The sequence below is a fragment of the Gopherus flavomarginatus genome, chromosome 6 (genome assembly GCF_025201925.1).
Source record: "Gopherus flavomarginatus isolate rGopFla2 chromosome 6, rGopFla2.mat.asm, whole genome shotgun sequence".
NCBI lineage: Eukaryota > Metazoa > Chordata > Testudines > Testudinidae > Gopherus > Gopherus flavomarginatus.
Genome location: NC_066622.1, coordinates 46,705,592 through 46,720,622, shown reverse-complemented (window position 1 = coordinate 46,720,622; position 15,031 = coordinate 46,705,592). Strand labels below are relative to the sequence as shown.

Below are 15,031 nucleotides of genomic sequence, written 5' to 3'. Positions count from 1 at the left end.
GCTCTGATTGCCTCAAGTAACTCAGGGTAGGAGGAGAGAAGTGTGATGTTTCTTCCACAACATCTTCACTAACTCATGGAAAAATAGGGGGCAAGAGCAGAACGGTACTCGTTGAATGGACAGCAGTATTGCCATTCTCAGACCTTTAAAAATCATGACCTAGCCCCCAAAATATCACGTTTGTTTTAAAAATCATGAGATGTTAAAAACATATATTTAGGGCTTTTATTATTTGTTTTCTGGTTTCTTGAGACTTCAAGGTACATTCAGTTCATGATTTTAGGCTTTTCCCTGCAAGCACAAGGGCTAGAAACATACTCCTTTTTTAAGTGTAAGCCAAGATCCTTATGTGTTCTCTAGCTTTCCGAGCTAGGGTTTTAAGAAAAACACCAAGTATTACCAAATGTGCAAAATATTAAGAGTTTGCAACAATAAGATAGATAGCATCTATCTTGGCCCTTGAGGATTCCTGTCCAAGAATCCTCAGACATATCCAGTTGTCCTAATCTACTTAAAAATTATTTATCTGGGGTGTGTGTGGAGGGGAGGTCATATTGTTCAGAGCAGTCTTGCATTTCTGCTGCTCCAGAGAAGTACGTCATCTCTGTCCTCTACAGCATCAGTTTCCAAGTAAGTTATCATCAGAGTTTCCCCTGATCCTGCTTATAGGACTCAACATAGTACACTGATTACATATGTTTGGCAGAGAGGTTAGAAGCACCAACACCATCTTGCAGATGCTGAGGCTGATTACACCAGTGGTTCTCAAACTTTTTTACCGGTGACTGTTAGAGGGATTATTCCTTCACCCTCTCACTTCCCTGGTCCTTCTTGCATAAACAGAGAGCAATAATACCTGAAGTCTGAAGGTGCAAACAATTCCATGTTTATTGGGGTGAACTTCCAGAAAGCAATGATTCCAATTTCCTTCCTCAGTGTCCCCCTTCCCAGCTCTAACGCCTGTGTCCCTGTTCCCATTCCTACCCTTAGCAAAACATGATTCCCATTCCCCCCTCCTTACTTCTGGATTGACTGCAGACTATATAGTGAAACTTGAGTTCTGCTTAGCTATACCTTTACCAATCATTTTACTGAAATTTAACTAATCAGTCCTAACATATTGTAACATGATTATCTAACCAGTTATATCCCACCACCTTAATTGGTTTACACCCAACAAAATTAATTATACATCAGACAGAAACAATCACAGAACCAGACAGATTATACAGACGACTAATAGGGAAATGGGGACTACGGTGATAGAACAACAAAGAAATAAGGATTTCACACTCCAGCTATTGATAAGTGAGTTCTTGCCAGATAGGATGCTATCAAACTAAGTTTTTTTTAAATCTTCTAGGCTCTTCCCTTTCTCTGGAGGCAATAGATTGGATCACATTTTTAACAGCCCCAAACTGCCTTATTTCAGTGTGACTGGTGAGGCTGTGACTGTTCGCTTCCCAGCTTGTGGCTGCCTCTGCTGTTTTAGCCAAAGGCCTCAGCCTAAGAACAAGGCCTTAGACCAGGGGTTCTCAAACTTTTGTACTGGTGACCCCTTTCACATAGCAAACCTCTGAGTGCAACCCCCCACTTATACATTAAAAACACTTTTTTTATAGATTTAACACCATTATAAATGCTGGTGGCAAAGCAGGGTTTGGGGTGGAGACTGACAGCTCATGACCCTCCCATGTAATAACCTTGCAACTCCTGAGGGGTCCCGACCCCCAGTTTGAGAACCCCTGCCTTAGACTGTCATAGTGAGAGAAGGCCTATAAACAGGCAGGCTGATTTTGATTCTTGTTTTGTACCTCTATAACTAGCTAAGTGATAAGAATACACCTAAATTCTTAAATTATAGGCCTTTGTAGACAGGCCTGAATATCTATATCTCTTAACAGTGACCCCTTTCACATAGCAAGCCTCTAAATGCGACACCTCCCCCTTCATAAATTAAAAACTTTAAAAAATATATTTAACACCATTATAAATGGTGGAGTTTGGCAGCTTGTGCCCCCTGCCCACCCCCCAGTGTAGTAACCTCGCTACTCCCTGAGAGGTCCCGACCCCCAGTTTGAGAACCCTTGGATTACACTGATGTTTGGAGTGAATGGTTGAGAGGATCTTCGTGTTGTCAGCCCATCTTTCACTGAACAGACTAACTAGTGGAACTTACCACAAAGAGTACTTTTACTGTGCAGACACTTCTAATGGATCTCAGCTCCCTGCAAGGCAATCTCACTGATTCCCTGCTGGACTTGACAAACTCCATGAGCATACACTACTGCAAACAAGGTCCTCCAAGTTAGTCTGAAGACAGAGCCTTTTGGGAGAGTGGTTTCCCGAGGCTTTGCTGTAGTGCTGTTCGGCGTCGATAGCTTCAGCAGAGTGGTTTGGGCAAGCAGCTGGCTCTTGCTCCTTGCTTTTGTGAAAATGATGCCAAAGCTCGGTACAGATCTGGCATGTTGTCATTTTTGGCTTCAGGCAGATACAGAGATTGCTTTAAGGCAACTGGTGAAGCGGATCCATTGGACTAAGCAGTAGCTGAATTTACTTTGCTGTAGAAAGCAGTAAGAGAGTCCCAACTTTCAGGAGCTCAGCAGCATAGCTTTACTCCATCATCTGCTTTGAGGACAGGATGTAGAAGTGCTCCAGACTGGCTTCTACCTAGATTTAAGGGAGTCTCTTGGGGTGTCTCCGCTCTGGATATTAGATATTCCCCACGGAGATTGATTGTGCTCTGTGATGTTTCAAGGCACATGTGATTCTTTTGTATATTGTTGTAGACGCTAAGACTGAGGAACTTGTGGTCATGCTTGTCAGTGAGTGACATCTTTCTGTTTCCTTCCTCCTTCCAAGTTGAAATAGAGGAAATCTTTGAGGGGCAAAACTGCATGAAATTTGCTGACAGTACACACCAAAGTGTGGTGTTGAAAGCTGTATTGAAGCATCATGAGAAATGCTCTGAAAAAAATGGTTTGTCAGCTATAGGCAAACTCTAATGGTGTCAAGGCTTCAATGTAACCTGTGGTAACTATTAGAAATGTAACAGTAAAATTAAATGACAATAAATGGAAGTAGTCAGTGACTCACAGAGTGACAGGCTGCATATGAAACAATGTCTCCAAATAGGCTTGTATGTCCCAGAGTGTCAGAAGGTACAAACACTGTACAAGAGAAGAGGCTGATTATAAGGCAGTGTCGATCAGCAAGTACTTCTAGAATACTTAGATATGAGAAGATGCAGCAGCATTCATTCAAGATCTGGGTGTAGCTCATATGAACCAGTTCTGTACCTGCTGTGGGCCACATTCTCAAACTCTTTACATAAGGGGATGCCTAGATGGTGTAAAGCCAGTGGCTCTATAGCACCCGTCCTGTCTGTATCCTCACCCACTTAGAATGGGGTATATCGTGGTGTGAGGGGTAGCTGCAGCACACTCTGCTACAGTGATCTTTGCTAGAGGAAAGGCCCCTGGGGGCTGTAGTGATCAGGGCAAGATGAAGCAACCCTGAGACTACGCGAAGGCTATGTCTATGCTACCGCCTATGTCGGCAAAACTTGTCATTCAGGGGTGTAAATAGTCTACCCCCGAGCGACATACGTTACACCAATATGGGCTCTGGCATGCACAGCACTACATTGGCGGGAGAGCTTCTCCCACCAATATAGCTTGTGCCACTTGTGGGGGTGTGGTTTTTTTTTAATGCTGATGGGAGAGCGTCTTCACCAGAGCTGTATGTACACATGGCCTAACTTATGCCACTTAGGAGAGAGAGTGTGTGTGTGTGTAAGTAAGTAAAGGAGGTAGAAAGCTACCTATGCATGTCCCCTTACCTCACCCTCTCTCAGATGTGCGGAGGTTAGTTTAGGTGCACTTGAGGATCTGACCCACAGTCTTTTCAAATATAACCCGCAAAGAGAAGATTGGAAACGAACAAAACAAAATGAGGGGCATGTGCTTTTGCTTTGTCTTCACGTGAAAAACTCTAGGTTCTGCACTGTATAGATGACTGGAGAATTAGTAAGTGTATGATGTCAGATGCACCAAGGAAGTCAAGGAAACATTAACTGAGAGGGAGATGACTCTTATTCATTTTGTTCAAGACCTTATTTTTGTTTCTGGTTTTTTTTGTTTTAACAACCCCGGTTGAACTAAGCACTTGGGAAGGAGGGGAAGGGAAACTCTTAATTATTCACCACTCCCACTTCTTCAGTTAAGGGTTGACACAGCCACCAGTCAAAATTTGATTTATCCAATCAAAAAGGAAAAATGGGATTAAACACTCAAGGCATTTTTTGATTGAGGGTAAGGGGAAAAATCAAACAAACTTTCTTGGAAGGCGGTTGTGAGTGAGGCAAGAACTCTTTCAGACCACTGTCATGCATTTTGACTAGCTAAGTAATTGCACCCATTCATCTCAGTTTCAAACATAGTCCGTGATCTATCTATCTGTCTCTCTGTGTATCTCGTGACAAAGTTCCTTCTCTACCTTGGTGGGTCCTGTGCTTACTGGCAGATTTTGCTAGCCTCAGAGATCTTCCTGTGTTGGATCAGGAGTTGGGAGGTTTTGGGGGGAACCGAGGCCTGCCCTCTACTCCGGGTTCCAGCCCAGGGCCCTGTGGATTGCAGCTGTCTATAGTGCCTTCTGTAAGAGCTGCATGACAGCTACAACTCCCTGGGCTACTTCCCCATGGCCTCCTTCAAACACCTTCTTTATCCTCACCATAGGACCTTCCTCCTGGTGTCTGATAACGCTTGTACTCCTCAGTCCTTCACCAGCACATCCTCTCAGCTCCTTGTGCCTCTTGCTCCCAGCTCCTCACTCACACACCGCAAACTGAAGTGAGGTCCCATTTAAACCCAGGTGCCCTGATTAGCCTGCCTTAATTGATTCTATAAGCTTCTTGATTGGCTGCAGGTGTTCTAATCAGCCTGTCTGCCTTAATTATTTCCAGAAAGTTCCTGATTGTTCTGGAACCTTCCCTGTTACCTTACCCAGGGAAAGGGGACCTGCTTAACCTGGGGCTAATATATCTGCCTTCGATCACTCTCCTGTAGCCATCTGGCCTGAACTTGTCACAATATATATATCTATATATAGATATATCTATAGATATACACGCACATACACATCACAGCTAGATTTGTCTATGGTAATGTTCTCTTCCATGGGGCCGACCGCTCATAACATGTGATTTGACTGCCCACCAAACCAGGTGGCCTGATGTTACATGTGTGTTCTGTACTATCTGTCAGTTCAGTCTGAAATTCAAGATGCTTGAAAGGCCTAGGGATGTAAAAGTGTAACTGGTTAACCAATAAGCACAGTCTTCTCGGTTTAGGTTAACAGTTAAACTATGCTGCCTCCCATGCCTCGGTTCCCTGCGGCCAGCCCTGGGCAGCAGCCAGAGTGCCAATTCCAGGGCCAGCATGGCGGCAGCAGAGGCGCGTTCCGGCAGATGGAACCCTGGACGCAGGCTGGCAGCAGAGCCCCGCACCTGGGCCGGCAGCTGGGATGCTGGGCACAGGTGGCAGTGGAGCCCTGCATAAAATGTGGGAGTGCTGCAGCACCACACCCCAGTTCACTGCCTATGTGAACTCCTTAACAGTTAGCTATTTAGCTGATAGAATTTTAATAGGTTAAACGGTACTATTTTTAAGGCCTATTTACATCCCTTGAAAGGTCTAACTAGTCTATGGCCTGGTCTACACTAGGAAATTAGGTCTGTATAACTATGTTGCTCAGGTGTTAGAATCCCTTCTGTCGGTATAGGTAAGAGTCTTCACTGAAGTGCTACAGTGGTGATGCTGTAGTGGATTATGTGTAGACAAACCCGTAGACCTGATTTCTCAGATCACATCTCCTTCTCTGCCTCCTCATGGTTGTGTGTGCTCAACAGGTGCTCTCAGGGTGTTAATTCCCAAGGCAAAAAGAGTTGACAGTAGGATGTTCTATATAAAGGTGTACCCAACTGTACAACTTACTGTTGCTAGAAATCCACCAAAGCCCAGATTCAGCAACCTTTTAGTGTAAGATGCGGTTTACTTCTCTTTGGAATCAGGCCAAAATAATGATCAGTGTCTCTGATGACTTAGCATTTCCCACTCTCAGGTACCTCTTCTGGTCTTCCTAGAGGAGCAGGAACATAAGATTTCTTATAACTGTTCAGGCTACTAGTCATTGTCTGGAATTTTGCCTTTAGCTTTAATGTCATGGCTCAGGCAAGGGTAATGCACAACTTTAAAGCTGCTCCCACAACTCTCCTGTCTGGTACAGATGAACAGTTAATCTGGTGTAAGGCTCCATAGGGGGTTGGAAGGGTGGCTGCTTGAGTCCATCCTTACTCCAGCCCCACAACTGCTGACTAATTGTCTGAGGAATTGAGCAGGGGCCCAGCTGAGCAGGTTTAGATCCCTCAATGTTATTTCAGGTGGTTGAGGAGGGGGAAGAAATCGGAGGGTATGCCCCCTTCGCTAACAGACTGAGCAGGGACAAGGTGGATAGCTTTCTCATATGACATTTAGTCTCCTTTACCTCTTGTAATAGAGTATGTGGTGGTGAGAAATTCCTCCAACTCCCCCTCTCCCCCCGAGCAAAAATAATAAAGCTGTATGAATTGCAGTGGCTCATCTATATGTCAGGGAGGCAAAAAGCAATCTGAAGTGCTATGCAGGGGAGGCTAGAGTGGCCAGGAGTTTCCTACCTGATATCTTGTAGGCCATTAGTGCCAGAGTTTTGAGGTAGCGTGACAGCAGGATGGTTTTTCTCTTGTGTCCTCACCTTTGGCATAGCATTGAAGCAGTTCAGTTGGATGCACTGCCTCTTTCAGAGGAGGAAAAAAGCTTTCTCTCCATAGTTGGGACTCAGCAAAGAGAAGCGGTCAAGCTATTTCAGTATAGCCTGCCAGCATATCATTAGAACATAGATATGTGATCAGTGTTTTGGGAGGGACAGCCATCCTCCTCTCACTCACTCTTATATGTATCCAGTGGATACCTGGAATCTTCTGGTGGTTCACAGAGTACAATCTGAATGTGAATTGATATGTTATTTATAGTATTTTGGCAAATAGACTGTTTAGGAGCTGTCCATTGGGGAAAGAAAATGCATGTGGCATGTTTATTTGATTTTTACTCCCTCCCTAGAATGTCTGAGTTAATTGAGAAGGAGACTGAAGAATACCGCAAGGGAGATCCGGACCCATTTGATGACAGACACCCTGGTAAGGCCTGGAAAACACAATGCCTTTTGTGTGAACCCACTCTGTTTCAGGAGAAAATTAGTCATTCGTATGTTTAAGATATACCCAAAAAACTAGCCTGAAAGTCCTTGCTGCTGGTTAAGTCCTGGCATCACTACTCAGCTTACTAACCTTGTTTTATAGTTTTATCACCTGGCATTTCTGACTGTAAGAGGTCTTGGCTCCAGGCACAATTTTGAATGGCTTTTCTGGATGTTGATGTGGGGACTAATTTGGAGATACTTTTCTTGTGCCCTGTCTATACTACAAGCATGATAGCTGCATAGTTACACTTCTGTAGCTATGTTGGCATAACTCCATAGTGTAGACACAGCCTACAGCAATGTAAGGGGTTTTTCCATTGCTGTAAGTTCACCACCTCCCTGAGCGATAGTAACTAGGTTGATGGAAGCATTCTTCCATTGACCTAGCTGTGTCTACACCAAGGGTTAGGTTGACATAGCCATGGCACACAGTGGTCTCTGTTTTTCACACCCCTGAGCACCAGAGCTCATGAGAACATAAGAACAAAGAACAGCCATACTGGGTCAGACCAATGGTCCATATAGCCTAGCTTCCTGTCTTCCAACAGTGGCCAATGCCACATGCTTCAGAGGGATTTAACAGAACCAGTAATCATTAAGTAATCCATCCCCTGTCACCCATTACCAGCTTCTGGCAAACAGAGGCTAGGGACACATCAGAGCATGGTTTTGCATCCCTGCCTGTCCTGGCTAATAGCCATTGATGGACCTATCCTTCATGAATTTATCTCGTTCTTTTTTATAGTCTTGGCCTTCACAACATCCTCTGGCAAAGAGTTCCTCAGGTTGACTATGCGTTGTTTTAAGATATACTTCCTTTTGTTTGTTTTTAAACCTGCTCCCTATTAATTTCATTTGGTGACACCTAGTTCTTGTGTATGAGAAGGAGCAACTGATGCTTCCTTATTTACGTTTACCACACCAGTCATGATTTTATAGACCTCTATCATATTCCTCCTTAGTCATCTCTTTTCCAAGCTGAAAAATTCCAGTTTAATTAATCTGTCCTCATATGGAAGCTGTTCCATACCCCTAATAATTTTTGTTGCCCTTTTCTGTACCTTTTCTAATTCCAATATATCTTTTTGAGATGGGGCAACCAGATCTGCACGCAATATTCAAGATGAGGGATATATCATGGATTTATATAGAGGCAATATGATATTTTCTATCTTATTATCTATCCCTTTCCTAATGATTCCCAGCATTCTGTTAGCTTTTTTGTCTGCTGCTGCATGTTGAGTGGATGTTTTCTGACAACTATCCACAGTGACTCCAAGATTTCTTTCTTGAGTGGTAACAGCTAATTTAGATCCCATCATTTGGTATGTACAGTTGGAATTTTGTTTTCCAGTGTGCATTACTTTGCATTTATCAACAGTGACTTTCATCTACCATTTTGTTGCCCAGTCACCCAGTTTTGTGAGATCTCTTTGTAACTCTTCACAGTTTGCTTTGGACTTAACTATCTTGAGTAGTTTTGTATCATCTGCAGATTTTTCCAGCTCCCTTCTTAACTCTTTATCCAGATCCGTTACCTCTGTTGACCTAAATTTTAAATGTAGACCTGGCCTAGGTCTCCAGATATCCAGTTTGGAAGAGGTTAGAGATTGCAATCTGAATCTCATGCACCCTCTAGTAGCTGGACATAGAACAGCATTGTAGCCACAGAGAATAAATTGGTCCTTCAGTATTCCAGGACTACAAAAATTATAGTGGCTCCTAATGGCATTGAGTGAAAATTCTTTACACTTTGACTGGAGGCACTGTTTTAGGGAGGTGGAGCCCTTGGGCAGTATGGATTTGGAAGGAAAAATGCTACCTCAACCAGGGTGGATTTGATTTAAATCATGGTTTTCTACATAAAAGTGCATTCTTGTTGGTTGTTATAACCTTAATACATGTTCTTCACAACTCAGAGATAAATGTAGGTTTCATTTTTAGAAGGGGCACACTATACATTTTTAAACAGTAATTTATTTTGAAAACTCTTCAGATTAGTTTTACAGCTATATCAGAAAATGAATGATTTGTTATTTCATTTGCCAAGGGTAACTGAAGCAGATATTTATGAAGTCATTGGGAGGTGAACTATCTCCAATTCAACAGGTTAATCATTAATATTTTGAGGATTTTCTTGCCATGCTGTATTAGGAGGAGACCATCACCAGACAGAGATTTAAATTGTCTTATTTAACTAAAACAACAATGTTTAGTATTTTGGATTTTTTTCTTCAATAGCAAACATATAATACTTTAACAAAACAATCTTATGTCCTTCACGTCTCACATTTATCTCCATACACTTTCTCCTTGTCCAGATCTATTCTGCCCCCAACAATCTTCTATTCATTGAACTTTTTAAAACTGCACTTTTAGAGAGAGGTAAGGGATTGACTCTATATACACAAATTTGCAGAGGGACAATAGAGGTGAGGTCTATTATTTCTCACCTCTATAATTTATTTATTTATTTAAAAACATTTTTGCTGTTAACAAGCATGTTACCTCTGGAGACACAAATCCACAGTTTGAGAACTGCAAAACTAAGCATCTCTGATGGTATCTTCTAGACTGAGTATCTTCTAGACTGAGCACTAAGTCCCATTGGGTAGATAGAAAGATTAACCCAAATAATCTATACAGAAGCCTGTGGAACCTCATAAGATTGGGTCCTTAATCCATGAGCTGCTGGAACTCATTGCAAAATTTTTCCAAAACATTACATGAATATATTGTCTCATACTGTAGAATTAGAATTTATAATCCCTATTCCATGATGAGATCTCTTTGAGCTATAAGGTATCTTATCTAAAACTATCTTTTAGATAGGTTTTTTCCTTTAAAAGCATTTTATCAAAAAATCTGATTTAAATAAAATCCGATTTTTTAAATTTTTTTTTAAATAATTGGTTTTTATCCACCCTGATCTCAACTACTGAATGTCTTAATTCACATGATTTCTTATGTAAGTCGTCTTTTATGTAAGATTGATCCTGCTAATTGGGGTATCCCACAGCCAGTTTTTCTGTGGCATGACCTAGTTTTATACTTCAGTGTTGGCCGTGAAGCCTAGAGCTCATTAAACGACAAGCCATTTAGAGCTGTCAAGTTTACCGAGCAACTGTCTCCTTTCTTTGCTCTTCCATTCATTTTTTGGTTTTAATATTTTGTTTGGCTAAGGAGGTTTGAATGACTAGCTCAACCCCTTCTTTGTGCCTTGCCAGGTCGAGCAGATCCAGAGTGTATGCTGGGCCATCTGCTGAGAATACTTTTTAAGAATGACGACTTCATGAATGCGGTAGGTTTGCCATTTGCATTTATCCTAAGAATTATAATTGGCAAGTGATGACACTTCCCTGTTACGGTTTGTCTTTATCTGCCTTGGGCTGGTTAGCCTCAGTGCTTGTGTTTTTTTGTATTTTGTCCAGGCCACGTTGGAGTTTTTCTACTGTTAGGAATATTTCTTACAAATTCTGGTTTTAAAACAGGGTTAAATGTGATTTGCCTCCCTCTATTAAAGTCGAGGGATGGAAGTTTTCTAAATGTAAATCATCATGCACACACTGATGTACAGTAACTCATCACTTAACGTTGTAGTTATGTTCCTGAAAAATGCTACTTTAAGCGAAATGATGTTAAGCGAATCCAATTTCCCCAAAAGAATTAATGTAAATGGGGGCGGGGGATAGGTTCCAGGGACATTTTTTTCACCAGACAAAAGTTTTAAGCAATTTAATACTATATATAGCAATGAAGATTGTGAAGCTTGGTTGAGGTGGTGAAGTCAGAGGATGGGATATTTCCCAGGGAATGCCTTGCTGCTAAATGATGAACTAGCACTCGGCTGAGCCCTCAAAGGTAATGCATCATTGTTAATATAGCCTCACGCTCTACAAGGCAACACAAATGGAGGGAAGGGAGACAGAGAGCGACAGACACACACTGTGTGTGTGTGTGTGTGTGTGTGTGTGTGTGTGAGAGAGACACGCTCATTGCCCCTTTAAGTACGCTGACCCCACTCTGAGTACATTGCCTTTTTAGGTAGATTAGCAAGTTGAGACAGCAGCTTCTGCCAGCAAGCTCCCTCAGTCCTGAGCCCTGTAGTTTCCACACACACACACACCCCCCCCGTGGAGATAAGGTACAAGAGATGGGGGTACAGGAGCGGGGGAGAGGGATGCCCTGGCATTAGCACCTCTCTTCCGCCGCCCCCTACCCCCGCACAGCAAGCAGAAGGCTCCTGGTAGTAGATCCAAGGCAGATGGCAGGAGCAGCACATGGCAGTGCGAGGAGGGACAGCTGAGCTGCCTGGCAACTGATAGCCTGCTGGGCAGCTGCCACACAGGGAACTTAGGGGAGCAGGGAGCTGATAGCAGGGCTGCCGGGCCTCCCTAGTTCCAAGCCCCCACCAGCTAGCTCCAATGGGCTGCTCTTTCTGCAAGCAGTGGACAAAGCAGGCGGCTGCCAAACATTATAAGGGAGCACTGCGCAACTTTAAACGAGCATGTTCTCTAATTGATCAGCAACATAACGTTAACCGGGAGGACTTACTGTAATATAAATAAGAAAAATGGAGTCCGGCCTGGTCAAGATTTGCCAGGTAAACTGTTAAAACAGTCTCTAATACTAGTTTGGAATTATTGCATTATATGGTTTTTAATGATTACAGGCTACGCCTGTGAATGCTTTTACATGCTGGACTGGTTATGTGAGCTGGAGAAGAAAATTAGTTCTAGGGGACTGAGCAGAGGACTAAGAGTTACTGGTTCTTTTCCTGCAATGCTAACGCTTTGTACTTACAACATCTTTTATTGAATATTTAAATTGCAGTAGCACCCAGAGGCCTAAATTAATATTGGCCCTATTGTTCTAGGCCATCTAAAAACTTGCATTAATACATGGACCCTTCCCCAAATTGCTTGCATATCACTTATCAGACTATAAAGACTCAGTGAAAAGGGACACAAACAAATAAGAAAAAATCTTGTGCCTTGAATTTTCTAAACAAAGTAAATGCCAGTTGTTCTCCTCTGACTTAAGCCATCATTGATTTAGTTGGTTTCGTATAGGCATTGTAGCCTTACAGATCAGTCCAGGGTGGGCAGTATAGAAGAGAGAACATCGTTTGGCTGAGAAAAAAATAAGTTGTGCTGTCCTTCCACTTCTTTTCTGATACAACAGAGAGGAAAAGTCACCAGACAGTTAGCTATGCTCTCTCTGAAGCTAGGTCTGTACTATAGATTGTCGGCATAACTTACATTGCTCAGATGTATGAATAAACCATGCTCCTGAGTGACATAAGTAACACCGACATGAGCGCTTTCCACACCAGCGCTTATGTCGGCAGGAGAGCTTCTCCCATCGGCATAGAGCGTCTTCATCAGTGCTGTATATGTAGACAAGCCCTAAAGTGTAGGTCAAGGGTTTACACACTGACAATACTACTGGTATCTTCCCCTTTGCTCCTGTGTTTTGTGAAGCTAGGGGAATCACTAATGATTTCACTGTGTTGCACTGTTTTGAGTCAGAGTTGAATTTCAGGCCACTCCTATTCCTGATATTCTTCCCCCAGCTGGTGAATGCTTACGTGATGACAAGCAGGGAACCTCCATTAAATACTGCTGCCTGCCGACTCCTTCTGGACATCATGCCAGGACTGGAAACTGCCGTTGTCTTTCAGGAAAAGGTACCATGTATACTGATAGGTGCCGATTCTGTGCCCCTACCCACCCAGTGCCTTCAGTCCACCAGCAGCTCTGCTGATCAGCTCCTCCCTCTCCCTCCCAGCACCTCCCACCTGCCACAGATCAGTTGTTCCACGGCATGCAGGAGGCGCTGTGGGGAGTGGGAGTAGTGGGGACAGGGTGCGCTCGGGGAGGGTTGGAACTGGGAGGGAAGAGACAGTGAGGGAAGAGATGGTGTGGGGTTGGGAGCTTGGGGGAAGGAGTGGAGTGAGGGCAGGGCCTAGGGCAGAGCGGGAGTGGGAAGAGGTGGGGCAAGGGTGGGAGCTTGAGGGAAGGGGTGGAATGGGGGCAGGGCCTCGACCAGAGCAGGTGTTGAGCACCCCAGAAGCAAGGAGGAAGGCAGCACCTGTGACCACACTGGTTGATAAGAAGTCAGACACAATCTCCTTTAGGCATTCTAGCCTGGCTCCCATCCAGACAACCAAGTCTGATATAGTGAGAGGTTATTGAAAACACATTTCGCCATATGTGAGGTTCTTACTGATCCCAAAGGATCAGACACTTACCCCAGATCAATATGTATCTCAGATCTTACACAAATATCCTTCTGGCAGCCAATCCTTAGTAAACTAACTAAAGATTTAATAATAAAAGAAGAGAGTTATAAAATATATCATATACACACAAATGATTGCAAAGTCTTTATGTCAGGTTTGTAGCAGTGATGGAATAGATGCAGGCTTGTGAAGTCTCCCTGGTAACTTCCAAAAGGTTGGAGGGTCTTCAATCTATAGTTCAAGATGCTTCTTTTAGTTGTAAATCCACAGTCCAGAGAATTAGAGCAGGAAAGAGGCAAATTTGGTGTGTCAAGGGTCTTTTATTTACTTAAATTTACTGTCCCAAACAAATCCCACAGCCCCTGAATGTGGAAAGTTACTGGCCCAAGATGGAGTCCAAGGTCACATGAGCATCACATGAGCATATTACGTACCCTTACATGTTTTGCTGAATCACAGGGGGTGGTCATTTGCATCTGAGGCATCCTCTGGAAGAGCTGTCTGGACGAGATGAGTTTCTTCAATGGCCCATTCACAGAGTGGAGTGTCCTTGATAAACCACCAACACATAACTGTCTGGCCCTAATATAAATTCTCTCTGGGTGGTGTCACACAGGAATACAACACATGATTAAGATACAAGTACATAGCCAATATTCATAACTTCAGGTACAAAAATGATACATGGATATAAACAAGACAATCATACTTAGCAATTGTAATTTTTCCATTGACATCTTATATGACATACTTTGTACAAGATTTGTTGCAATTGTGTAACAATAGTAGCAACAATGATACAAATGGTACTTCTGGGGGAATTCTGCACCACTACATGTGCACAGAATTCATGGCCCCTGCAGATTTCTTTTCTTCCCCACAGAAAAATGACTTGCTGACAGGGAAGCAAAGGGAAGCTGCAAGACCAGTCACACACCATTCCCTAGCTGTGCAGGTACATTGTTTCAGGCACCCAGTTCAGCCAGCGGGGAGGTAAATCACCGTAGGGCTGGGGACATCCAAGCCAGTGGCTCCTACCCTGAGCCCGGATCAGCTGTTAATCCTGGCTGGGCTAGAGGCAGGAGAGGATGGGACTTCCTCTTTCCCTGCAAGGAGAGACTGGGGCTGTGTCAGACCCACCTCCAGAAACCTCCTCCAGCTGCAGAAAGCTCAGCATCCTCCCCTGCTTCCTGCCCCCATCGCTTCTCAGCTGCAGGAGGCAGGGGCACTGTAGAGGGAGGTGCTCCTCCATCCACCCAACCCCCATGCATCTGGGCCTCCCATACCTATCCCTGCCAAGCCTCACCGCATACACTCAGAACCCCCCTAGCCTTCCATACCTGAACCCCACCCCATTGAACCTCAACTTCTGCATCTGGAGCTCCCTGCACTCAGACCTCCTGCCTCCGGAACACTACCCCTGCACCCAGACCACCCCCCACTGAGCTTCCTGCACTCAAACCCCCACTCTGACAAACCCCCTGCACCACCCCC

The 15,031-nt window shown here is 43.8% G+C and overlaps 1 protein-coding gene across 2 annotated transcripts in view; it reads left to right on the top strand.

The window, feature by feature from the left end:
- The window catches only part of DCAF1 (DDB1 and CUL4 associated factor 1), a 108,458-nt gene that overhangs the window by 18,416 nt on the left and 75,011 nt on the right, over nt 1-15,031 (top strand). For both annotated transcript variants that reach the window (XM_050957706.1, XM_050957705.1), the window contains exons 3-5: nt 7,155-7,231; nt 10,521-10,594; nt 12,869-12,982. In XM_050957706.1, coding sequence (XP_050813663.1) covers nt 7,155-7,231; nt 10,521-10,594; nt 12,869-12,982 — 265 coding nt within the window. The remainder of the gene's footprint in view (nt 1-7,154; nt 7,232-10,520; nt 10,595-12,868; nt 12,983-15,031) is intronic.